This window comes from Podarcis pityusensis (genome assembly GCF_964106645.2).
Source record: "Podarcis pityusensis genome assembly, chromosome: 11".
Taxonomy (NCBI): Eukaryota; Metazoa; Chordata; class Lepidosauria; order Squamata; family Lacertidae; genus Podarcis; species Podarcis pityusensis.
The window spans coordinates 21,452,085-21,476,852 of record NC_138036.1 but is presented as its reverse complement, the minus strand read 5'-3'; the positions used below and the strand labels follow the sequence as shown (position 1 = coordinate 21,476,852).

Below are 24,768 nucleotides of genomic sequence, written 5' to 3'. Positions count from 1 at the left end.
CTTAAAACATGCATATCCTCGAACCCCACTGGCCTCCATGTTCTGCCATATGTAAGGCACCAAGGGTATTGCTAAGATGACGGTGATAGCAGGACTGAGAACAACAGTGCTCTCCAGATTTGCAATTGCCAGCAACTGCTTTACAGAGGCATAATGGGATTTATGGATGAAGCGTGGTATACAAATCTATTTATTTATTTATTATGGTTCTTCTGGTAATTTTTGCCAATTCAGCATAATCCATCAACTTAATCTGCCATTCTTCTCTGGTAGAGACTTTATCTTCTTTCCTTCTCTGGGCGATTAACATCCAAGCAGCAGTGGTCGCATACATACCGTATTTTTCGCTCTATAGGATGCACCCGACCATAGGACGCACCTTGTTTTAGAGGGGGAGAACAAGAAAAAAATAATTCTCCCCCTCTCTGCGCAGCGCCCCTTCAGCGAAGCGGCAGGAGAAACGGAGCCCCTTCCATTTCTCCTGCCTCCTCGCTGAAGGGATGCTGCGCAGAGAGGGGGAGATTTTTTTTCTTGTTCTCCGCCTCTAAAACAAGGTGTGTCCAGTGTGTTCAAGGTGCATTCAGTCGCCTTCAGTGAAGGCAACCCGAAGCTTCCGGAGGGCAGCCAGAGAGGCAGGAGTCAGTTATAGTCTGTTGCCAGTGCCTAAGCCAATACCACTCACTTTGGTGTAAAGTTGTGGCCTAAATTTTTTCCATTAACTTAAACCAAAATTGCGTGTCAGTGTCAAGTTATTTACTTGGGGAAGGGCTTGGGGGCCTCAGGGTGCAACAACATTAAGGAAAAAACAACAACCTTGTACTGCATCTGTTTTGCATTTTTGCTAGGAAAGAAAAGGTGAAGGACATTACCTCCTGTTGACCTCTCCTTTCCTACCCCAATACCTCATATTCACAGCTTTGGGTCTCATTTTGTATGCTGGTTAATTTCATATAAACAACCTTTTTTCAACTCAGTAGTTAAGTTAAGGCTGATCCCTAACCCTGGTTACATGTACTATTTCATATACACAGATCAGGTGCTTGTGATTAAAGATATATCCTCACCACAGCATCATGTTGTTCACAGGAACCTTGGCAGCTCCCATATGCCCTTCTGATTGCCTCAAAACCCTAATGCAGGGATTTAGTATCAGAAATTGAAGCTAATTGCTTCAAGATAAGAGCAGTGCCGGTTGTTATATAATGGAAAATAAATAAGACAGATTGTTGTCTCAGATTAGGGGGCACTGGGCTGTTTTAGCTCTGAAAGGTTTCCATCATAAATGCAGTTCTTTATGATGAACATTATACTGTACTGATCTATTTCCAGGTCAGTTTTAGGCAAATAAACTTGACTGGAGCAAGTTGAACCCCATTTATTTCACCAGGACTCACATCTTCATATTTTGGTTTTACCTATCATTTTATTTCTTAAGTATTAACCCATGTGAGAGACATGTTGTGGCGTTCCTCCTGTTAAGATACCATCATCATCTTGTTAATAATTTTATATTCATTGGAATAATCATACTACTTATATACCCATATATTGCACTTATGACAGTTTCAAGCACTTCATCCTTTTCTCTTTCTTTATTTCCTTCAATTTATTTCCCCACTGATTATATATATATATATATATATATATATATATATATGAATGAGATACCATCCTCATCTTAATTATCATTTGGTATTTTCTTTTTCCTGCTTTTCTTCTCCTACAAATGTGTAACGCTGTCATCATTCCTGCCCAAATCTGATTCGTTTTGCTGTTGCAGCCTTAGCCTGGCCTGTTAGGGTCGTTTACTGTTTTCAGTATATTCTATGTTTTATGTAATCATTCTGCCTAAGTAGGTGGCTTAGTCTGTTTTCATTGCTGGTCTATAAAAAGTCCTGCAGCTGCCCTTCCAGCTGTAATTAAAACTGACAATTTCCAATGGAAAGTTTTGTTCCAATGAGCACCATAAAAAGATTTTGCAAGAGCCAGATTTTAAAGAAATGCATTCGCACTTGGTATTAGTTTTACAGAGTAAAATATATTAAGGACGACTTTGCTTGGGCTCTGGATTCTGTTTTGACACTAGACCTATGCATTATGCAGATGTTAAGTTTGATTATGATGCTGTCTTTGATAGTTATGTGATGTTTTGAAGGGAGGCCCATAGTTCACTGGCAGAGAGCACACTTTGTATGCAAAAGGCATCATGTGCAATCCAGGGTATTTCCAGGTAGAACTGAGAAAGACAGGGACAGAATTACATATTTTGCTCAAAGAGAAACTCAAGAGTTCTGCACAGAGGAAGTACAGTGCTCCACCAGTGTTTGTGCATCTATAACTTGCTACAGCTCCTGTAGGTCTGTGCAAATAATTTCAAAGGTTAAGTTCCACTCTGGGACTTAATAATGACAGTCAGGAATGAAACAATCAGGGAAGTAAGGAAATGAAAAACCGAACTACGGCAAATAAAAGAAGTCTTTTACATATCTCATTGTATTAGTCAACTTCTTCTGGAATTTCGGTCTGCATTTTTACTACTTTATATTAGTGCTTGTACTGGGAATTGAGATACGTACGTAATTCCCAGCAGATTTTCCATTTACTGTAAATCCTTCCAAGAATTCAGATACAAAGAGCTGATTTACATGCTATTCCCCCCCCCCCCCCAGTTGTGCGATCACTGCTGTGCATGATTTGGAAATCATGTCTGGAAACTTAGGAAACCTTAATAATTAAATGTGTGATAATACATAAAATTTGCTTTTCTATTATCTGTTATGTACAGGGCAGGGCTCTGGGACTGAACTCAGGAAAATATGTCACATGTATCACACATTAGGGCATGACATTTTCAGTTCCTTTGAGGTTGGCTCAAGTCTGCATTTGCTAATCAGGCAGTGTAACGTGGTGCAGTTGTTAAGAGTGCTGAGCTTAAGTAGGCAGGTCCTTATTTAAACCCTCTGGCCAGTCACTTCCTCCCAGTTTAGCCTCCCTGACAGGGCTGTTGTGATAATAAAAGAGGGGCAAGTGCACCACCCTGAGCTCTTGGGAAGAAGGTGTTAAGTTGTGGGTGGACATATCAGACGACACAGCGATTCTTCGAAAAGCTCTTGTTTATTCACAGGCCAGAAAAGAACTGAACTGAAGGGTTCAGCCAGCCTGCTTATATAGAGCTCCAGTACAACGTAACTGTAACCACTTTCTGTAACTATCCAATCACTGAATGTCACTTTCAATCCCTTATTTGCATATGTGGACCTGAGTGAAAACTATCCACAGTATCCCCCTGCTGGCCCAGGGTGAGAACTTCAGTACATAACAGAAGGGAAATAAATGAATAAATACAGAAACTCCAGGAAGTGCGTTGGGACTCATGGTTCAAGGGGAGCAACTCTATGCTAAATTGAGGTAAGTTGCAGCAACCAGCCACGAAGGATTATGGGAGGAATTGAACATTGTGCTAAGGCAATGGTTCTGTCATTGGTTCGCTGGATGAACTGATTCCTCCCCACCCCCCCACTGGGGTTCTCTTGACTCCCAATTTGGGGGGTGGCAAGGGGGACGCTGGAGAGGAGAAGGGGGGAACCCCATTGTGCAAACAAATTACAGGGCTTCCACTGAAAGGGACTCATTAGTTGAATCCTGCCCTATAGGAGCGTTAATTACAATACTGGATATACAATGACTAAGTAAGAGGATGCTCAAACTATGCATTTGAATAATTATTTGTTTGCTGTGGTAGGGTTATCTTTCCCTTGACGTCTGCCAAATTAAACTTTTGATGGCCTAAACCCTCATTTCTTTGCAAGTTTCTCTTTAAACTGTACCCCCAAAAGGCCATTCTTAACCATAACAATTAGAACGCAATGAAAAAAAAGCAAGTTAAAAAGTTAAAAACCAGGAACATCTATGGAACCCCCCCCCCAAATATAAGTTAAGTCACACTTCATGCATAAGTAATAAATTTGAAGTACTTTGTCCACTTCTGGCCAAAGTTTTGCTTATTTGGGTAACAAATAACTCCATTTTTGAGAGAAAGTACCAACTAAATTTATCTCTGTTGGTCTCCTTCCAAGTAAATACTTCAAGACAGCCTAAAGCACCTTCATAAATTTCAGCAGTGCCATGCATTTACATATGAGCTTTGGGGAGGGAGGTGTTGCATCTCCACAGCAATGTGCTCTAGATTACCAAGTGTTACGAAATGCAAGAGCATGGAAGTATAATATTTATGAGGAATCTAGCTGGTTTGGGGGTGGAAGTGGGAAGACCATATTTCATTGTTATTGAAAATAACACTCACCTTCTATGAGGATTTATCACGCTCCTATATGCTGGGATGGCCGTTGTAAGAAAGTAGGACGTTGTGGTTGTTGCTAGACAAAGAAAACAACTAACTAAGCCCTTGGCCAGCCAATTTCCCCACTGATAAATTTTATGATCATCTCCAACTGTACCTTTGTGGAGTTGAGGACCTCATTCCCTTGGGGGGAAGGATTTATTGGCCACCTACCAATGACAATGTATGAGTGGGACACATTCTCTGTCTGTCTTTCCCTCTACCGTATTTATTTATCACAAAGTTAGTGCTGGCTGCTAAGTAGTCACTTGCCTGCACTGCACTGACCCACCCATTCACCACCACCACCACCACCACCTTGCAATGACCATTCATAAGGGCACTGGGCCCTTGGAAATCTTCCCATGCCACGTCCCGTGTTCCAAGGTCACATCCTTCACTCCCCCTGCTTTATACCATCCTGGAAGATTTGTGTGTGGCTGAAATGTGTCCCTAAACTCTGATAATGCCCTTTGCTTGCCTGTATGGAGGATACAGAGGGGTGCATATAGAAGCTAACCTGCTACACAAAGGTAACATTTACATTCTTTGCTCTACCCACGTTTGCCTCTGGCCCCACTGGCCTTGCCCAGAAGGGAATGAGGCCCTCAGACTGAAAAAGGTCCCACACCCATCTTAAAATATCAACATGACTAGCCCATCTATTGCCTTGCTTTGAGCAGGACATGCTGGAATTACAGAAGCCACCCCTGCTTCTGATTGTCCTGTTTTGGCTCCCATGAGAGCACGGCTCCCAAAGACACCTATTTTTGGGGACCGTGCTCTCGCATGAGTCAACTGGCTGCCACAAGAGCACAGTCATGAATGACATGTGTCCTGGTATGTTGGAGTGTATATGATGTGGGTTGTATCTAGAAAGGGGAAATGGCAATCCTGGCAATCCTACAGTGTAAGAACTGGCCCTAGCCAATCATATAAAAGGAGTGTTGAAGCTCTAACACCTTGAGATCAACAGAGCCTTTGATGCATTTAGAACAGGAACAGTAACACTTCTGGCTTGCTGGTCACCATTAATGGTCCCACCTGCCAGTCCTTACTTATCTGCAGCTAACAGAGCTCAATGGGGTTTTGCCCCTCTCTCCTGCAGTAGCTGAAATTAGCTTAGAGTGGTTGGAAGAACCTCCAGAACAGCACATAGGGGGAGGAAAGGAGGACTCACTCCACCTGGTGAGGGGAAATGCTTGTGCAGAGCAAATGTTTGTAATTGTGTGACACTGACTTCAACCCAATATGCTCGACCAGGTAGGAATGGAGGTTCTACCAGATAGGAATAGTTGTTGTTGGTAAAAAACGAAAAATATATCACACCAAATTGTTGGCCACCATTAATACTAAGCATAATTAGCAAAATAAACCAACAACCATCTGTTTAAATGGGCAGTGCTATTTCAGTTTTTGCACAACTGCTGTTAAAGTCCAGTTTCCTTTGGTCCTGAATGGTACCTGAAAAACCCAATGCTTTATTAATAAATCTGACAACTCGTCTAATCAACCCCTAACCACATGTTTCACCTTGAGTTGGGAGAAGGTGAATTTTAAATCACACAGCCGGTTGTAAAAGACCCTCATTTGTTTAATGTGGTTTTGTTTTGTTTTTATCTCTGACGATCGGATCATCCCTGATTCAATTGACCCAATGGTGACTTCAGGGTTTTCTCTGTATTCAGTGGAACAAGGAATGAGTTTCTTTCCCACCCCCTTCCTGTGTTCGATGCATCTGATATGCAGAAGAGTAACCTCATGCCATTCATTTTACTTTAAGTAAAATGGCAATGTTAATTTCCCAAGGAGAAACTCTCTGCTTGGATTTTAAATTTATGTATTAATAATATGACTCCAATTTACCTAGCAGGTGTTTTCCCCACCTCCTCGGTTTGTGAGCAGAGAATCTACCTTCATCTGATAAGGTTTTCCATACTCAGAGGAAATTAGTCTTGTATTCACTGACAAGCTGGAGAGCCGTATGCCTTGACTTTCCGTGTGGACCACTGCACTTCCCAAGAGGAGATTTAATTCCCAAGAAAATAAAGAGAGACACTATGGAATAGCTATCATAACTGGTGAGAAACGTAGTCAGTTTTCTGTTGACCATAAGTGCAGAGAAGAACTCTAGATGGTAGATAAAACTGCACTCAGACAACAATTTCGTTTTAATCCATATTAAAACAAATACCGTATCTTTTGCTCTATAAGACTCACTTTTTCCCTCCTAAAAAGTAAGGGGAAATGTGTGTGCGTCTTATGGAGCGAATGCAGGCTGCGCAGCTATCCCAGAAGCCAGAACAGGCAGAGCTTCATGCTCCGGCACTGGGGGTGGAGAGCAGGCAGGGGCGGGGCTGGCGCACCACCTGTGGGGGCGGGGCACCCAGTGCGGGCGGGGGAGGCACCCTGGGGATTGCGCTACCGGGGGTGGTGCGCTCCCCCTGCACTCCTCTTCCTCCACCAGTGGTGATGCCCAGAAGCAGGACCAAAGTGCAGTAGAAGTCTCCACAGTTCTGATTCCCAGAGAAATATTGCCTCTGACACAGGGTGTAGAACAAACCCATCATGACTAATATATATATATATATATATATATATATATATATATATATTACACACACACACACACATACACACACACACACACACATAAACATATATGTAAGTATTTATGTACTGCCCTCTTGCAGAGGGGAAGTGTACAGCAACATAAAGATATCTGAAAGCAATACAGACTAATAGTCATTGATAGCCCATTTTCTGCATGGGTTTGTCTAAATTCCTTTTAAAGCCATCAGAATTGGTACTCCTTAGTATGTATTATGGATTCCATGCACACATCTAGAGATGGATGAATCTGTCAGTTTTGGTTGCATGAACTTTTTATTTTATTTTTCCAGTCCTAAATCCAGTTCTTCACATTCCCCCATCAGTTTCCTTTAGAGAAAAGTCCACGATTTTCTTTCTATGCAATTTTGCCTAAAATAAACATTTTTGGTAAAACAATTTCCCCTAAACTAATGCACTTTTGCATGTTATTTGCACCAATATATGCATTTTCACCGACACTCAACTGCAGTCTATGCATTTTTGCACACATTACTTGACTGGAGAACTGTATTGCAAAAGTCAGAGAAATGCAAATAATGAAGGATGACAGCGTTTTGGTTCACCTATTGTTTTGGAAAGTCCAAATTAGGTAGGCAAACGGAATTGAAATTTCACCCCATCCCTACCCCCACCACTGGTGCTGACATGTTCCATTTGCATGGACTGAATGTGTCTTTAGTGAAACTCTAGTCTGAGTAAACAATTTGCCTGTGATCTAGGCTTATAATGAACTGTTGACATGGCCAGTCTACCATGTGTGTCGGTGCTGTGCCAAAACCTTTTATCTAATTTCTCTAAAGGTTTCTTCCCCACAAAAGATGTTTCTGTTTTTTCTGCATCATTTACAGGGCACTTTATTTCTTCATAATTTTAGCGGGCATGGGGTTGAACTTCAGCTTACCTTATTGCTGTGAGGTGGCCCAGGGTATGTGAACATTTCTTACCATTTAACATTTATCCAGAGCTCTGCAGCCGCCCCACCTCACAGCACTGCCCCACCTCTGGCCTTAAAGAAATGGTGGAGGACGAGGCCACTGTTTTATCTGACAATCTTGCTGGTGTCGTTCTGAGAAAACAATTACAAGAAATGTGCTTTAAAGGCACCCAAGAAATCAAAGCTGCGTGTACCATACAAGAAATCAACATAAGAGGGTACGGCGAGAGCAAGCATCTATTATTACTGAATCATTTGTTACTGACGGTTTCAGAGGAAGAAACTAGTAAAAATCTGCTATTGAAAAATCTTTGCGGCAACCATTATCACTGTCCTTTCGCAAATTTCAGGAATGCAGAGGCTGCAAAAAGTGCTGTAAAGGTAACATTTGCAAATGCTAAATCCATCCTGCTTAAAGCAGTTACTGGAGCTTTCAGTAGGAGTTAAATTTACTTACTCAGGGAAACCTAGAAAAGAGTTATGCGCTCATGGAAAATATGGAGTAAGCCAAATGTAAATCAGGGCATACCACCTAGATGGCTACATATTACTTGCCAAGGCAGGGACTCTTATTTCTGAATATCTGGCTAAAGGCTGTCGAAAAGCAGGCTAATAAAGCTCTGTGGCAGCATGTGGCAAGTTCACTGTGAGGGCTGATATATGTACAAGTCTTTCAGGTCTTAAAGGGATAACCATTGCATTCAGAGCTTGGGCAATTTTAAAAGGAGGGTAGTAAGGGGGAAGGGACAAAACCTGCACCCCCATCAAGAATTAGTATTATCAAAAGGCAGGGCTCTACTCTTGCAGTTGGCCATGCTTAGTGTCCTTCACCATGCCTGAAGGCAGGCTGGCTAAGAGGCCAAATGGTACAATATAATAATAATAATAATAATAATAATAATAATAATAATAATATATTATTTATACCCCGCCCATCTGACTGGGTTTCCCCAGCCACTCTGAGTGGCTTCCAACAGAACGTTAAAATACAATAATCTATTAAACATTAAAAGCTTCCCTAAACAGGGCTGCCTTCAGATGTTTTCTAAAACCATCCCATTTCTCCCCACCCTCCATCAATATGCTGCCACCAGAGGCAGCCACATGCCCCTACCTCATGCTAGGGCCAGCCTTATGGCCATGAGCCACTCTGAATGGTGGGCAGGAGGACCGCATACCTTCCAAACATGACACAGGCCAAATCAAAGGGAAGGCAAGCAGAACCATCACTGACATCGGCTGTGATTTCAAGAACTGTGGGCAGGATTCGCCTCACAAGCATGTCGGTGTGAGCCCTGTGTACGGACTTCCACTTGTGCAGTGGGTCCCCCCCCCTCCTTACGCTGTGCCTCTCATGGTGGTGGTGCTGGGGATGTCAGAAGAACCCCAAGAACAGTATGTGGTGTGGTGGGTTGGGGGGCTTATTTTGTCTGGAAAGATGAAATGCTTGTGCAGACAGAACTTTTGTCATAGCACAATGTTTAATTTGACCCTGTAGCTATAAGCTTGAGCTTGCTTTCCCCTCCTTCTCCCGCCTGTTCCTTTTTCCTCGCCTGCCACGAGCCTCAAGGGAGGAACAGTCTTAGAAAAGATTTTTGCAAGCCATTTGGAAGCCCTTTTGGTTAAAGGGCAGGGTATAAATGCTGCAAACATATAATTTTGTTTGTTTGTTTGCAGCATTAAGAAAATTATATGAAAATGATGTGTAGATGGTATCTAACTCCAGTGAAATTAGCAAAATTGTATAAAAGTAAGTGTTGGAAATGTAAAACAACAGAAGGGGCTTTTTTCTATGTGGTGAAATAGAAAAATTGTAAAGAAATATTGGGAAATGATTTATAATGAAACGAGGAAGATGTTTAAAACAACTTTTGTTAAAACCCCCCAAAAGCTTTCCTACTAGGTATTACTGGAGTGGCTTTACCAAGATCACTAAAGAACTTATTTATGTATGCAACTGCGGCCGCACAAATATTATCAGCACAACATTGGAAAGAAGAAGGTGTCCCAACTAAAGAAGACTGGCTAGTTAAATTAATGGAATATGCTGAAATGGCAAAATTGACAATGAAACTAAGAAGAAGAGACGACAACGAATTTAAGGAAGACTGGAAGGAGTTTATTGCATATAGTCAAAAGCAATGTACATTGGCAGGGTTTTAATACTACTTGTAATTTAATTTTGAATGGATAATAAGTAATACAATGGTTTATAACTTTACAACAGATATGCAGTATGTTGATAAACAATGGAACCAAGGAAGGGAGTAGAGGGAAGTCAATTTGTTTTGTTTTGTTATTGTTACTGTTTTATTTTTGTTATTTTTGGAAAATTAAATAAAATGTTATTTAAAAAATGCTGCAAACCAACCAACAAACAAACGAATTCTCCACCCCCTGGAAAAATTCAGAGAAATTGTTCCCTCGGCCACACACCCTGATTCTTCTGCCCATGATTGGTGTGTTTTTGAGAGAGGTCTTTTTGCACAGAGTCCAAATTACCTGAGCTAATGAGAACTCATGGTCTTCCTTAAACAGCTATCACGTCTCCATGTTGGGCAGGAAATGTTGTGAACTGCTAACAGGATCACATGACCAAATCCCCACAAGTCCCTTAATCATGTCGTAGGAGCAGCAGGGCTGATACAGGACACACCATACTACTCAAAGCTCACCTCTGTGGCACATTATTGGGTGAACCTTTCATGACTGTGAGCATTTATTTATTTTTTGCTCTTTGGTACATTTGGATATGAGCATCAGCTTATGTCATTGATTTATATTTAATCTCTGTGTTGCATCTTTATTGTACTGCTATGATTCATTTAAAAGCAAACAGCCTTGAGCTTGCCTGGCTGGCTTTTATGATGGAGTGGGGAGGTGGATAATGAGGAAAGCAAAACACTTTGAGGCAGTTTTTTGGTTTCTGTCTGGAAGGGAATGTGGCTGGCAGGAGCGGGGGGCTGGGAATTATCCTCTCTCCTATTCAGCGTTAGGCCTGTTTTAGTGAGCAGAGCTGGATTCATGATCCATTTGCTTCTTCCCAGCCAGGAGCTAGTTGGTCCATTATGTCCCATGTCTCCTTCCATTAGCTGCACCCACTATGATGTCAATTGAGAAAAATAGGAGCTGCGTATTAGAAAATCCTTAAAGTGGTTTGACAATGGTTGCACTACGGAGCCTTTTAGTGGGTTTTGATGTATCCCTTGCCATTGTATTTGCCTACAACTTGCAGGCAAGGGAAGAAAGAAATCAAGGGGAATCCTAACGAAGGCTATTTTCTTTTTAGTGTGCATCCTTGAACGGTATGGCAGCGCTAATAGGAAGAAATAATTCTCTGTGTACGTCTCTCTTTCAGAACTCTAGAATTTGGAAACCATCCAATGAAGTTTGGCAGTAAGTTCAGGACAAATAAAAGAATACCTAGCATGTAGATGATGTTTTATACACCAACCCACTGTGAAGCACACATTTTTTGAGCAGATCAGTAAGAAGAACAGAAGAAAAAGCCCCTTATCAACAAACAAACAACAAAGGAGACAGGAATGCCATGTTATTGATGGCAATAGGTCACATTATAAATACTTTATTCTCTCAAGTGTTTCTCAGTTCCTCTTGTTGTTGTTTAGTCATTTAGTCGTGTCCGACTCTTCGTGACCCCATGGACCAGAGCACGCCAGGCACTACTGTCTTCCACTGCCTCCCGCAGTTTGGACAAACTCATGCTGGTTGCTTCGAGAACACTATCCAACCATCTTGTCCTCTGTCGTCCCCTTCTCCTTGTGCCCTCCATCTTTCCCAACATCAGGGTCTTTTCCAGGGAGTCTTCTCTTCCTTTGAGGTGGCCAAAGTATTGGAGCCTCAGCTTCACGATCTGTCCTTCCAGTGAGCACTCAGGGCTGATTTCCTTAAGAATGGATAGGTTTGATCTTCTTGCAGTCCATGGGACTCTCAAAGTCTCCTCCAGCACCATAATTCAAAAGTGTCAATTCTTCGGCGATCAGCTTTCTTTATGGTCCAGCTCTCACTTCCATACATCACTACTGGGAAAACCATAGCTTTTACTATACGGACCTTTGTTGGCAAGGTGATGTCTCTACTTTTTAAGATGCTGTCTAGGTTTGTCATTGCTTTTCTTCCAAGAAGCAGGCGTCTTTTAATTTCGTTGCTGCTGTCACCATCTGCAGTGATCATGGAGCCCAAGAAAGTAAAATCTCTCACTGCCTCCATTTCTTCCCCTTCTATTTGCCAGGAGGTGATGGTCCTAGATTATTGTTAATCATCCCATCTGCCTGGGCCGGCTTAAGGTATATATAATGGGCAAGTGCCCATGTTTGTCGTTCTTGTTGTTCTTGTTCCTGATGTTCCAATAAATCCTTTTTGAGCTGAATGCCTGAACCCACCTACACTTCAGGTTACTCCTCCCCATATAAGTGATTGCAATTTGAGCCTGATCTTCTCTGTATTGCTTAACACTTGCATCTGCATAGCCCCATACAGAATTCGTTTTCTTAGTCACACTGCCCAAACTCTCAAAACTGACTCTTAATATCTGTCTGTCTGTCTGATACCTTCTTAAGCTACAATACCCTAAAATACAAAATTAAATGGTATTTATTTCATTCATTGGGAAGGTGGGGGGATGATGACCCATCAGTTATCTTCGAGGCAACACAGTGTGATCCTTTTTATTCGAGAAATGAATGGCGTTATTTATAGAATTATTTGTACAAAGCAGTTTCTTAAACTTCGTGCGAAAGACCTGGGAGCAATTTTATTCCTGCCCATTGTAAGCAGGCCCTTCGTAATGGCACTGTATTTGTAAAACTCGTGGTCCAATGAAGATTTAAGAACTGTTGGCTCTCTAGTCACCATGGCAACCACGCGTAATTGACACTGATTGCTGGATGTCATCAGGCAGCAGCAGAATGTACCATTTTCAAGACTGCAACTTGGGCAAACATAAATTAGTCACACACCCCCAAACAGATTTGTGTTGGGGTTGCAACCTGCAGAAAATACAAAAGACGCACTTGAGCAGCAGCAGCAGCAGCATGCAAAAAGGTCATTTGTGCCTTTTGTGCAGGTGATTTACAAACAATGTCCTTTATTCCAGGTGTTGAAAATAGCCTGCAATTTCACATGTGCTAAATACGATGAAATGGTCCCCGAGAAGATTAATGAAAGCTGAGTCCTCTGGAAATAAAATAAGTTGATCCGAGTGGGATCATTGTCACCATCTTAGCATTTGCGTGCTGAGGTCCCCCAAAACACCCTTATCCCAAATAACTCACACTTCACACATAATTTTTGTTTAAGGTTTTTGGCATAATTTTTTGGCCACAACTTTATTATCATACAAAATTGTGAGTGGTTGCTTAGGCATTGGTTAAGACTAGCTGTCCCCCCGCCATGGGGACAGCACTGACTTCCGGATTCCAGCGAAAGCCAGTGTGGAGGAACAAGATCAGGGGATAACTGGAGCTGCGACACAGACCCTCAGCTTCTCCCCACATGCTCCTAGGGGCTTACACGGCCCAAACCCGATTCCAGGGGTTTGGACGAAAGGATGGTAAGCCCCTGAATTCCTTTAACGGAATTCCCGTGCAGCAGCATCACCTGAGGGGCAGGCACAGCCAATCCATACCCCTCCACCAACCAATTTAAACCAATGCCTAACCGCCAACCTTACAAGTTGTGACGATTTGCTACGCGGTAGGCAAAAACCAGATGGCACACACTAATCAGCCAAATGGCAAAATTCCTACCAGGCCCTCGCACCAATGCAAACGACCCCATGACAGGCATAGCAAGGTCAAGCGGAAGCCCAACAAGGGAGGGCGGGCGGGTGATCCGATGCCCACAGCGAAAGAGAAAGCAACTCTCTGTGGGCCTTCCTTAAATATCCTCTGATCTCCACCCCCAAAGTGGCAACATACAAATTGCCCCAGCAACACCATCACCAATCCTTGCCAGGCCCTTTCCTTCAATTTTGCCTGGCAACTACAGGGTGCTTTGCCTAGCCCCAGCCGCAACACGTGCTCTCCTTTAATGAGAACACGCTTTGCGTGCTGAGGTCCCCCAAAACACCCTTATCCCAAATAACTCACACTTCACACATAATTTTTGTTTAAGGTTTTTGGCATAATTTTTTGGCCACAACTTTATTATCATACAAAATTGTGAGTGGTTGCTTAGGCATTGGTTAAGACTAGCTGTCCCCCCGCCATGGGGACAGCACTGACTTCCGGATTCCAGCGAAAGCCAGTGTGGAGGAACAAGATCAGGGGATAACTGGAGCTGCGACACAGACCCTCAGCTTCTCCCCACATGCTCCTAGGGGCTTACACGGCCCAAACCCGATTCCAGGGGTTTGGACGAAAGGATGGTAAGCCCCTGAATTCCTTTAACGGAATTCCCGTGCAGCAGCATCACCTGAGGGGCAGGCACAGCCAATCCATACCCCTCCACCAACCAATTTAAACCAATGCCTAACCGCCACCTGAGCCCTTACGCTCACCGCCAACCACTCACAAACCTAAACACACTCTCAACTTAGCCACCACTGACCTCAACCATACATCATTCCCAACAGAGGTAAGATGAACCCCATCAAACCTGTAGCAATCAGTGGCTTTAACATTAATATCTGGGTGGGGAATCACAAGCCCACCCAGATCAGACACCAGCTTGCTCGCAGCTGAATTAATACGCTTTCGCACCCTTTCGGTGGCCGCAGGGCAGGGACTACCCCTCCAGATGCAACGCTGAAGCAACTGTGACCAAATTAGCTTAGTAGCGGGCACCAAGGCCGCCAGGTCCCTCAAATCCTGCAAAATAACAGCACGTAAAACATAACAGGAAAAAGAAACCATATCATTTTCCCCAAGCTGCACCACAATCGCCGTAGGGGGGCCCTCCAGAAGAACACGCCTCTGCATTAGCGGTAAGAACTCCTTCCACCGCATCCCCCTTCTGGAGATCCAGGACACTCGCACGTGCTGCGGAAGGCCGAGGCCAACTCCCAGTTCAGATTGCCGAGCTCTGCAAGCGGCCCAATGCACAATACTGTGCCCCACTATCCAAACCCGGACAGTGGGTAGACCTAGGGTAAAACAAAAGATGTGAGTACACGAGATCAACACCATTTCCGCACATAACCCTTATATGCGTCCGACTTCCAGCGACCCAGGTCTTTAATCCTCCTTGCCGACAAGCCCCAATGGGCGGCTGTTGTTGCAGCCCCAATCCTGAAGGAATGCGGAGCAAACTCAGAGGCTGCATGGCCACAAGCAGCAACGACCCTGCGCAAAACACCAGTGAATTGATGGCGTGCCAATGGACGCCCATCTTCATGAATGAACAGGGCCCCTCCCCCAGGAGGCCGCAACGCCATATATTTCTGGAGATCCTTGACTGGGCAAGGGCCCCCTAGCCCAGTTGCTGGGAGCCGAATAACTGCCCCTCTACCCAGTTGATCAGTTTTGGAACTCCTGACAAGGATCTGCAATTCTGACTGAGACAAGCTCACGTCCTGCAGCAACAAACCTCTCGAACCTCCATCCTGCTTAGGTTCACACACCACCTCCCCAACCCTCAGGGCTCCAAAAAAGGCTAACGGATAGGCTGCGGAAAATAACCGCGCCTCAAACCTGGACCAACAGATGCCCTTTAGTTTACTTCGCATCCTGGTCAACAATCCAAACGTTATAGGCCTCCTTGTAGCTGGTCTGGAGGGGCAAAGCCTCCCCCACCCCTCCAAAGCCTTGCGCACCACGAACTTCCCACATGGATCATTATTAAAATAAACTTTGCTAAAGAAGGAAATTGCAGCCGCATGCAATCTCAGCGTCCTGGCTGCCCTCCGCATCTGAAATAGATGCGCCAAATATTGGAGCACCTGTGCAGTAGAATGAGGTGTGCATGTTCCCCCTACCACGGATTGCCCAGTGAAATGCAAAAAATCGGTCCAAGCCTTCTTATAGGACCTCAATGTGGAGGGGGCAATAGATGCAGCTACTCCCTGTAAAACTAAGTGCTGCCAAGGTTCCAGAGATGATCCGGGAAAAATTCCGGACGGTCTCGAGCCACTGGCGCCAGGGACCTGAACCGCTGCATCTGAAAACGGGACAGAGCATCAGCAATCTCGTTAGACACTCCAGGAACAAAACGAGCAGAAAATACAATGTTAAAACGTAAGCAATGCAAAACAAAGACCCTCAGCAGGGCTGATACCCTAGGTGATCGTGAAGACTGCTTGGCTAGCACGTTCACCACCGCCAGGTTATCTGTCCAAAAACATACACGACGGTCCCTGAAATGCTCGACCCATAAATGGACTGCCACTACAATGGGAAAAAACTCAAGAAAAGTTAAGTCCCGAGTTATAGCTTCCCCACGCCAAGCTGAAGGCCAACGCTCGGCACACCACCTGCCATCCCAATACAAACCAAAACCCAACGACCCCGCAGCATCAGAGTGCACCTGAAAATCGGTATAAAGGTTCAAGGTGTCCTGCCAAAGAGACACCCCATTGAATTCCTCCAGGAATTCCAACCAAATACGAAGGTCAGCACGCACCTGAGCTGACAGGCGCACCCTATGCCTCGGGGACCTCAAACCTGACATAAGCCTGGCCAAGCGGGAACAGAAAGGTCGCCCTGGGGCGATCACCCTGCAAGCAAAGTTTAGGTGGCCCAGCAAGGACTGCAGCTGCCGCAGAGTAACTTTTTTCATGGGAATGAGTTCAGCGATGACGCCCTTCAGCGTGAGTATCTTATCCGCCGGCAAACTGGAAGTTTGCGCCACCGTATCCAACGAAATACCCAGGTAAGTCAGCTGCGTAGAAGGACCTTCAGTTTTCTCCGCAGCTAACGGCACGCCCAGTTCCTCGGTTAAGGCAGCAAAGGCCTGCAGCAACACCACGCAATTCCCCGTATCGCTAGCTGAGGCCAATAAAAAACCATCCAAATAATGAGTGACTCCGCCCAAACCAGTTCTTTTGCGCAGAGCCCAGTCCAGAAATGAACTAAAACACTCGAAGGCCGCACAGGCTACCGAGCAGCCCATGGGCATGGCCTTATCAAAGTAAAATTCCCCGTCGAACTGAAATCCCAGCAACCAGAAGTCATCAGGATGAATTGGAAGCAGCCGAAATGCAGACTCAATGTCACATTTGGCTAGCAGGGCACCCTGTCCAAATTTTCTTATCATTTTGATCGCTTGATCAAGCGAGGCATACTTCACCGAACAAAGCTCCGGGGGAATAACATCATTTACTGATGTGCCCCTAGGGTGTGAAAGGTTGTGTATCAGGCGAAATTCCCCCGGAGCTTTTTTAGGAACCATACCTAAGGGTGAAATATGCAGATTAGGAAAGGGTGGAACGGCAAAAGGGCCTGCCATACGGCGTAGAGCCAGTTCTTTCCCAATTTTCTTACGCGCCACGTCAGGCATATCCTTCACAGACTTCTGGTTTGAAGGGTTTCTAGCTACAGGATTTGCCGCCACTGGGATTCGAAAACCCAGGGAAAAACCGTCACGCAAATAAGATGCTAAGAGGGTATAACTGTAACAATGACAACAACGGCTGTAGCCTAACCGGGGTATGAGCTAAGGAGGAAAGTACACTATTTTCCTGCACCGGCGGCTGCAGCCTGGGGCGCGGCTTTCGGGGGCTGCTGTGAGCCCCACCCCTTCCGAAAGGGCCGTCGAACCCCTGCACAGGCAGAAGCTGGATGGTTCCCTGAACACTTCTCACAACTATGAGAATATCTGCAGAATTGGCGCTGACAGGTTCCTTTGTTAAAATCCCAACAAAAGAACTTGCGACCCGTCTTAGCTGGCACAATCCTAGTTTTTTTGCGATTCAGGGATCTTATTGTCAATACGTGGAGCCACATAAGTGGTCCATACATCTAAATCCTTTCGGTCCCAGCGGGCAGTGGGGATCTTGGCAGCCCTGCGTCTGAAATTCTCATCATAAGAAATCGCAGCAGACGCTCCAGCCATCGTAAATGCTGAGCGAACTATGGACAAATAAACCCATAAATGCATGGACCTCCGTGGGTAGGCCGCTGCCACCACTCCAGCGAACACCTGGAAACTATCCAGCCATCGCTCGAAGGTCCTTTCAACCTTTGGCAAAACCACCCTCTTTTTCGTGGCTGCCAAACCTCTATCCTGGGAGTCCTGACACTCCTGAGGGGGTGCCAAGCTAAATATATCAATGTAACGGCCATCCAGAATCCTAGATCGCAGCTTTGTAGTCAAGTGGGCACCTGGTATAATATCCCTAGCTGAGTTGGTGGAAACTTTCACATCAGGCATGAGGACCCCTTCCAGACAGTCCTGCACCGCCCCATACTTTGCCCTGTGAGAGTTTGCCCTCCGCTCCCAAGCCCATTTTGGAAGTCCCGATGTCTCCCCAAAGCCCCAGTATAGCGAAAGCGAAGCTTCCTCATCACTACTGGAGGTTTGAGACGAAGTACCTGCGGAAGAGGATGAGGTGTCTCTCCGTCTCCTCTTAGCACGCTTCTTGGAACTCTTTTTCCGGCGACGGAGCCCACCAGAAGAGGACTTTGGAGGGAGAGGAAGGCTGTCCTCCACCGAAGACTCAGATGCGTCGCCTTGCAGCACAACGCCTGGAACTGACTGAGAAGAGACTACAGGTGAATGACCAGGAACAGACCTCACCACTGATGAGGACTGTACAACTGAACCCCGTGCCGCCCGAATCCGGGCGGATGACCTCCGCCTGGTCGGACCCCTGGGGCCGCCCCGTACCCTTGGCGCTGCAGCCTGGGAGACAGGTGAGACCGACGACTGGGACAATTGATTAGTACGCGAAAGACCCCCAGCTAACAAATCCTCCCCCTCATCTTCAGCCGAAGATGACACCGAAGGAGGTGCGTCAACAGGCGGAGCTGGACTAGCAGAAGAAGTCGTCGGAGTCGAGCAGCGTTGAATCAAACCATCCATTTCAGCCTCAACACGTGCTAACACCACTGGGTCACTGGCCAAGCCAGTGACCATGGACTGAAGGCGTCTCAAAGATCGCTGTGGCACTGGAGAACGCAAAGCTTGGGACGGGCCTTTTATGGGCCGCTTCGCTGAGGAAGCGAGATCAAGCCTCCGTGACACCTTCTTCTTTGGAGCCATACCTGCTACTAGTAAAAAAGACAAATAATAGAATTAATGCAAGGCTACACCAGTGCTCTTTGTTATAATGAATAGTCAATCAGCCTGAAAAACAATCAATCCCGATAGGTGCAACTATATGGCTCACCAGCAGGTGGCGCAGCCAGTAATCAAGGCCAATGGTATAGCTGCGTTTCAATAAACGGCCACTAGAGGCCAGCACGCAATGAGGAGGCAGTAGAAAATGGAGCTCCCGCCAAAATTCCCCAAAATGGAGGCCTCCCAACTGACTTCAGGCAGAAGGCCTCCCCCAATGCCCAAAGCAGGCCGCAAGCAGGCCTCCAACCACCAAAGCCGCTGTGCGCGCTAAGCGCCACCGGCTAAAGCTGGAACGTCTGAGGAGGGCCCCCCCGCAGCCTAAAACGGCCCAACTCCGCAGGCCGCAGGCGCCGAAGCGCGGCAAAAGCCGCTACCGCTCGGAGCCGGGTGGGGGGGGTGCCCAAATAGGCCCCGAGCCCAAGGCACGTCCCACGGCCTCCCCCAGCTCCCCCAGGCACTCCCCGCTATACCCGGGCCAAGAGGGGAAAGGCTTGACTAAGCCTCCCCAAGCCCGGCCCGAACAGGGCCGAATAAGCAAGCGCCGAGCGCCGCGTGCGAATCGGCGGCTCCAACGGCGCCTGCGCGGAGCCTCCGCGCCAGCCGGCCCGCCCCGGCTAGTAAGAGCGCGCCGAAGCGCGCGAAAAGGGGGCCGCCGCCGTGAGAGGCCAGGGGAGGACTACGGTAAGCACCCGCTTTTTTCTCTAGTAACCCTACGAAGTGGGGGGGGGGGGAATGGTAAAGCTCCGAGGGCCCGAAGGTCAACCAGCCCCGTCCCCGGCGCCTCGGCTACGAACCGGGCCGAAAGGCCTAGGGTCCGCCCCCCCCTCCCGGCCACCCCCAGCAGCCCCACGGGACCAAAAGCCCACGAGGAAAGTTGGGGGGGGGAAGGCTAGTAAAATGGAAACAAGAGTCAGAACAAAAACAAATAAAAATTGAAAACTAAAGACAAAGAACCTGGAAAATAAATTAAAGAAGGGGGGGTAGACTTTGGGGAGATAAACACAAAAGGCCAAGATCAAATAAATAAATAAAATAAAATAGGAGAAAATGAGGAATGAGATATAGATTTATACAACCGGTCTTTAGCTGTGTTCGATCCGATGCCCACAGCGAAAGAGAAAGCAACTCTCTGTGGGCCTTCCTTAAATATCCTCTGATCTCCACCCCCAAAGTGGCAACATACAAATTGCCCCAGCAACACCATCACCAATCCTTGCCAGGCCCTTTCCTTCAATTTTGCCTGGCAACTACAGGGTGCTTTGCCTAGCCCCAGCCGCAACACGTGCTCTCCTTTAATGAGAACACGCTTTATCTAATGCTTTAGACTGTTTAAACTGTTTCATGAACTTTCAGCAGTAAGCCTTATGGGAGTCCCGTAAGTTTTGGGAGATTGGGAGAGGAGGAAAGAGAAAGGCCCCTCTTCTTCCAGAGCCGGAGTCAAGGCAAGAGTAGCAAGTTGCGCAGATGACTGGGTAGGATAGAGACTCACAGGTTAGTTGGGTGAGAGAGAGGGAGATTTGAGTAGGAAGGTTATAATTTGCCCTGTGGGAAGGAAGAGGACAGCAAGGAAGAGGCCAGGCAATATTAGGGCCTCTTTCAGTTGGGCTGTGCCCACCCCCCAGACCCACTTTACATTTATATATGTATGTGTGTGTGTTTTAGTATTTTTAAATGGTAAATTGCCCTGGGTGCCTTGACAGAAAAGTGGTGTGTGTGGTTGTGTGTGTGTGTGTGTGTGTGTGTGTGTGTATAATCAAAGGTGGTATATACATGCAGTCAATCAGTCACAGACCCTCCAACTGTCTCTATTTTCCAGCGACGTCCCTTTAGAGAAGCCGTCCCGGTTTCTGATTTGATACCAGAATGTCCCACTTTTCCTGAGGATTTTCGTTTCCTATACACAGATTATTATTTTTTAAAATGTGACCCACCAGCAGCCCAGCTTGGTGCAACTTGTGATTCCAAAGAATGCATAAACTAGATCTCCTGTATACAGCACTTCAACCCATGCTTCTTATTTAAGTCCACATAAGAACTCAGCCTATAAACATTTTTGTCATTCCAAGATGGGTTGCACTAGATGAGCTCTGCTTGTCCCGTCCTCTCATTTAAGGCAGAAGCTGGGTGGCCGCCTGTCGCAGGCAGTGTAGTTACATTCCAGCACTGAGGAGTGGGCTGAACAAGATGACCTGACTGGTCCTTTCCAACTCAAAATTTCAGTGATTTCCTTCCGCCTTTTGCTTTTTAAAAACCCTCCCACTTTCAGGGAGAGAAACATTGTCTGAAGATAATGAGCACTCACACTTTACACCGTGGGTGCCCTTTGCAGGATCGCGCACGGCGCTTCAGACCACAGGGAACTTACAGATTGTATGGGCTGGCCTGCCTCTCAGTATTATTCTTTGGAGGTCAGTTTACACGGCTGGGAGTTGGAGCCAGTCACATAAATAGGAGCAGTCAGCTCAGGAGTTTCACCCACCCAACCCTTCCTTAAAAATAAAATTTCTTAACCTTTTTTCTTCCTGTTTAGCGGGCGCTGCTACGGTCTTTCGACTGGTTGCTGTTGAAGAACCAGGAAGAAATTTTCCTGCATTGGCAGGTTTTATCTTCCCTGTAGCAATTCATCACAACTTTGATGGTTTAAGGCCTTGGGTGGAATCCTTTTGTCTTTTCTTCCCTAAAATGGGGGGGCGGGCGTAAAGTGGTGACACACACACCCCATGGCGGTGATTCCAGGGTCCCCTCTTAAAGGGGTTGTAATATGGGTGTCACTGGCCATACACTGAAAGGTTGTCAGCGAACTACCCTGTGTGTGGGGATATGGGGGTGGGCTGCCTGTGTACGCATGCGTCTTGCAGGACACCCCCATATCCCATTTACACTGAGGAGCCCCAGTTCTCCCGGCTCGGGGGCTGGGAGGGATACATGCCCATTGCCTAAGCCAAGCTCTTCCTACCTTTGAAAGTTTAATAAAGTTGTGGCCAGATTTTAATTCCACAACACGTTTTCACGAGTCATTATTTCTTTCTGGTGGTCCCTGGGGGCTGGGGTGGTCGCTGCCTGCTTACGCAAATTCCGTGATCTTAACTTGGTGGTAAATCTGTTGGGATGGCCAATGGGATCAGGGCAACAACAGCTCCTATCCCTGCAACAAAGCGTTAGCCACAACAATCCTTAATTTTATTACACTGCTTGAGTTTACTGCGAAGGATGCCTAACAGGAAAGGTCAGGGTATCGTCTAGGCCTGGGTGGATTTTTGCTGAATGACATAAAACTGTCAGAGCTGCTGAGCTTTGATGTTCCATTAAGTGATCAATGTAGATTATGGACTTTTGGCTAAATGCTGCTCAACTGTATGAGGTCAATATTTGTTAGTTCATTGGGAGAATAATTAATCAATCAATACAGGATGCCTGAAGTTAAAGGGGGAGGCGGGGAGGAGGAGGAATTGCTGCCAGCCTCGCATTGCACCAGACTTTGGTTAAAATTATTTTTAAGAATATCTTGGAGACATTATTATTAACCCCCTCTATGCAGAATTTATTTGTGGATGTGACATTCTGGCTGTAGCAGGAAGGGCGGGGGAATAGCCCCCGCAAAGTGCACTTATTGTAACCTTGAGGTGCCAGGAAGGAAGGTGTCTAACAAGCAGAGTGCATCACCATTAGTTCTTCCCATGCACATCATCATCATCATCAAGCTCAGCTTCGGAAATAATTACATGCAATTTTTCTATTTTGCTGTTGGGCTGCATGACACAATGTTCTTCCCGCAGAACGACTCCACAGACCTCTTCCATTTTTGTCTCTTACTGTAATTTGAAGTACAGTCATAACCGGCCCTGGGTGTGAATAATGGTAATCATAATAAGAGAGAGAGAGAGAGAGAGAGAGAGAGAGAGAGAGAGAGAGTTCCCCAGAAAAAGTACAAATAGTAACTTGCAGTCATCAGCCGCTTGATGAGCACATGCTCTTTTTCTTTGACTTTTTCTTTCTTCTTGCAGTTAGTTAATTAACATGATAAATGTTATAGGGAGATGCTAAAAAAAAGGCGCATATTTGTTCACATATATTTAGCACAGCTTCATTTATTTATTTGTGCTTTTCCCGTGTAACATAGGAGCCAATTCCTAGGGGCCTTGGGGACTTCAGCTCCCACAATAAAGTATTTCAGGGGGCTGGGCCCCCACAAAGTTGATGGGCATCCTCATTCAAATGGTGTGTGTGCACTGTGTCATGTGATCAGTTATGTGGTGTGGGGGCTTACCTGGGCCCCCACAATATTTTATTCAAGTTGGCACCCCTGCCTTGTATTTTTTTATCTTGTGAACTGCCCTGCAATCTTATGATGATGGGCAGTATATATACGTCAAACAAACAAACAAACAAAATCTATAGAATGCTATTGTGGCCAGCTTTTGTCTTTCAGACAGCATTAAATTACAAGCCATTCTTTTTTTAAACAACAACAACAGCAACATTCTACTGACATTTCCCCCCATTAATTTTACAACATGCTTCCACCCTCACTGGAAATTGCAGAATGCACAAACAAGTATACATTTCCTACAAAAGAGACACAAAACTTTTGATTCCTGATCCCTCCACCTCCACCGAAACACACATCAAGAATGAACCCCTGAACTAATAATGTAAATTGTTGATAGACCGATAAAGTACCAGAAACAAGGCCATGAATGGCAAGAGCTACCTAACTCCCCCCACACACACCTTGCACACAAGCAAAAGAACACAAAGAGATAAGGAAGGGGTGGGATGGACCCATATAGGAATGTTTTTGCTTGGTGCCTACAGGTATGTAACAAAGGCACCAGGTTAGCCTTTCTGGGGAGAACATTCTGCAAGTGGGGGCCACCACAGAAAAGGCCTGTTCTCATGTTGCCACCCTCCAGACCATTCATGGAGGCGGCACACAAAGAAGTGCCTCAGATGAGGATCTCAGGGTCCAAATCAGTTTATATGGCATTATGTTGGCAATCCCAAAGACTGTGTAGCTTTTAAAAATACATTATTTTAATGATTTCATGGCCTTATTAAATAAGCTAAGGTGATATAAAATTAGATCATTTTAAGTATAATATAAAGATGGCTGCCCCTTTATTAAAGAAGCCCTCTTCTTTAATAGTCTTCTGCAATCTGGAACTAATATTTCTCATTGGAAAGGTATTTGGTTTGTGAATTGGTTGTAATTCATTTATTGATTTTTGTTTGTGCTTGTTCTCTCCCCCTCCCCCCATTACTACTGTATTATGTTATTTTATGGTAAGGGCTGTTTTAAATCACAGGTGGGCAACTTGAAATTTCAGCCTCAGCCCATTTCCATGTAGTCATTGGCTTAATTTCATGTGGTTAGCAAGAAGGGGGAAACCAGGGTTCAAGAAAGAGAGAGAGAGAAGGAGAGAAGGAGAGAGGGGGAAGGTGGCAGTGGCAAAAGGGAGCAGGAGAGGAACGTCAGAAAGAGTGGAGAACAGCTCCAGTCCCTAACAGCTTTCCACTGAGTTCATGAGGAGAGAAGAAAGGTTTGCCTCACAATTTGTTCAAAGTTTAGATTTTCAGAACAAGCTGCTTCTGAATTTAAATGACTTGTGTGTGAAGACCCCTAAAACCACCCCCAAATAAATAC

The 24,768-nt window shown here is 45.5% G+C and overlaps 1 protein-coding gene and 2 long non-coding RNA genes across 3 annotated transcripts; 1 reads left to right on the top strand and 2 right to left on the bottom strand.

Moving 5' to 3' along the window:
* Positions 1-6,304: 6,304 nt before the first annotated feature.
* On the bottom strand, positions 6,305-10,440 carry LOC308457880. The gene is made up of 3 exons (XR_013977132.1): positions 10,389-10,440; positions 7,854-8,018; positions 6,305-6,348 (listed from the first exon to the last, which is right to left on the bottom strand). It is a non-coding gene; the product is annotated as an uncharacterized lncRNA (long non-coding RNA).
* Positions 10,441-10,521: 81 nt separating this feature from the next.
* LOC308458883 lies at positions 10,522-11,484 on the top strand. Its single transcript, XR_013977751.1, has 2 exons — positions 10,522-10,597; positions 11,245-11,484. It is a non-coding gene; the product is annotated as an uncharacterized lncRNA (long non-coding RNA).
* Positions 11,485-13,918: 2,434 nt separating this feature from the next.
* On the bottom strand, positions 13,919-19,061 carry LOC308458852 (uncharacterized protein). Its single transcript, XM_080973718.1, has 2 exons — positions 18,377-19,061; positions 13,919-14,991 (listed from the first exon to the last, which is right to left on the bottom strand). The coding sequence occupies exons 1-2, from the start codon at positions 19,044-19,046 to the stop codon at positions 14,417-14,419; spliced, it is 1,245 nt and encodes a 414-aa protein (XP_080829844.1). The 5' UTR covers positions 19,047-19,061; the 3' UTR covers positions 13,919-14,416.
* Between the last annotated feature and the right edge of the window lie 5,707 nt (positions 19,062-24,768).

What these genes read in the sequence shown, in the direction of transcription:
- LOC308458852 (XM_080973718.1), bottom strand. Translation starts at nt 19,046, where the DNA reads ATGGCTCCAAAGAAGAAGGTGTCACGGAGGCTTGATCTCGCTTCCTCA. An exon ending in CACCTCATCCTCTTCCGCAG is followed by an intron (nt 14,992 to 18,376) that starts GTACTTCGTCTC and finishes GTTTTACCCTAG; the next exon opens with GTCTACCCACTGTCCGGGTT.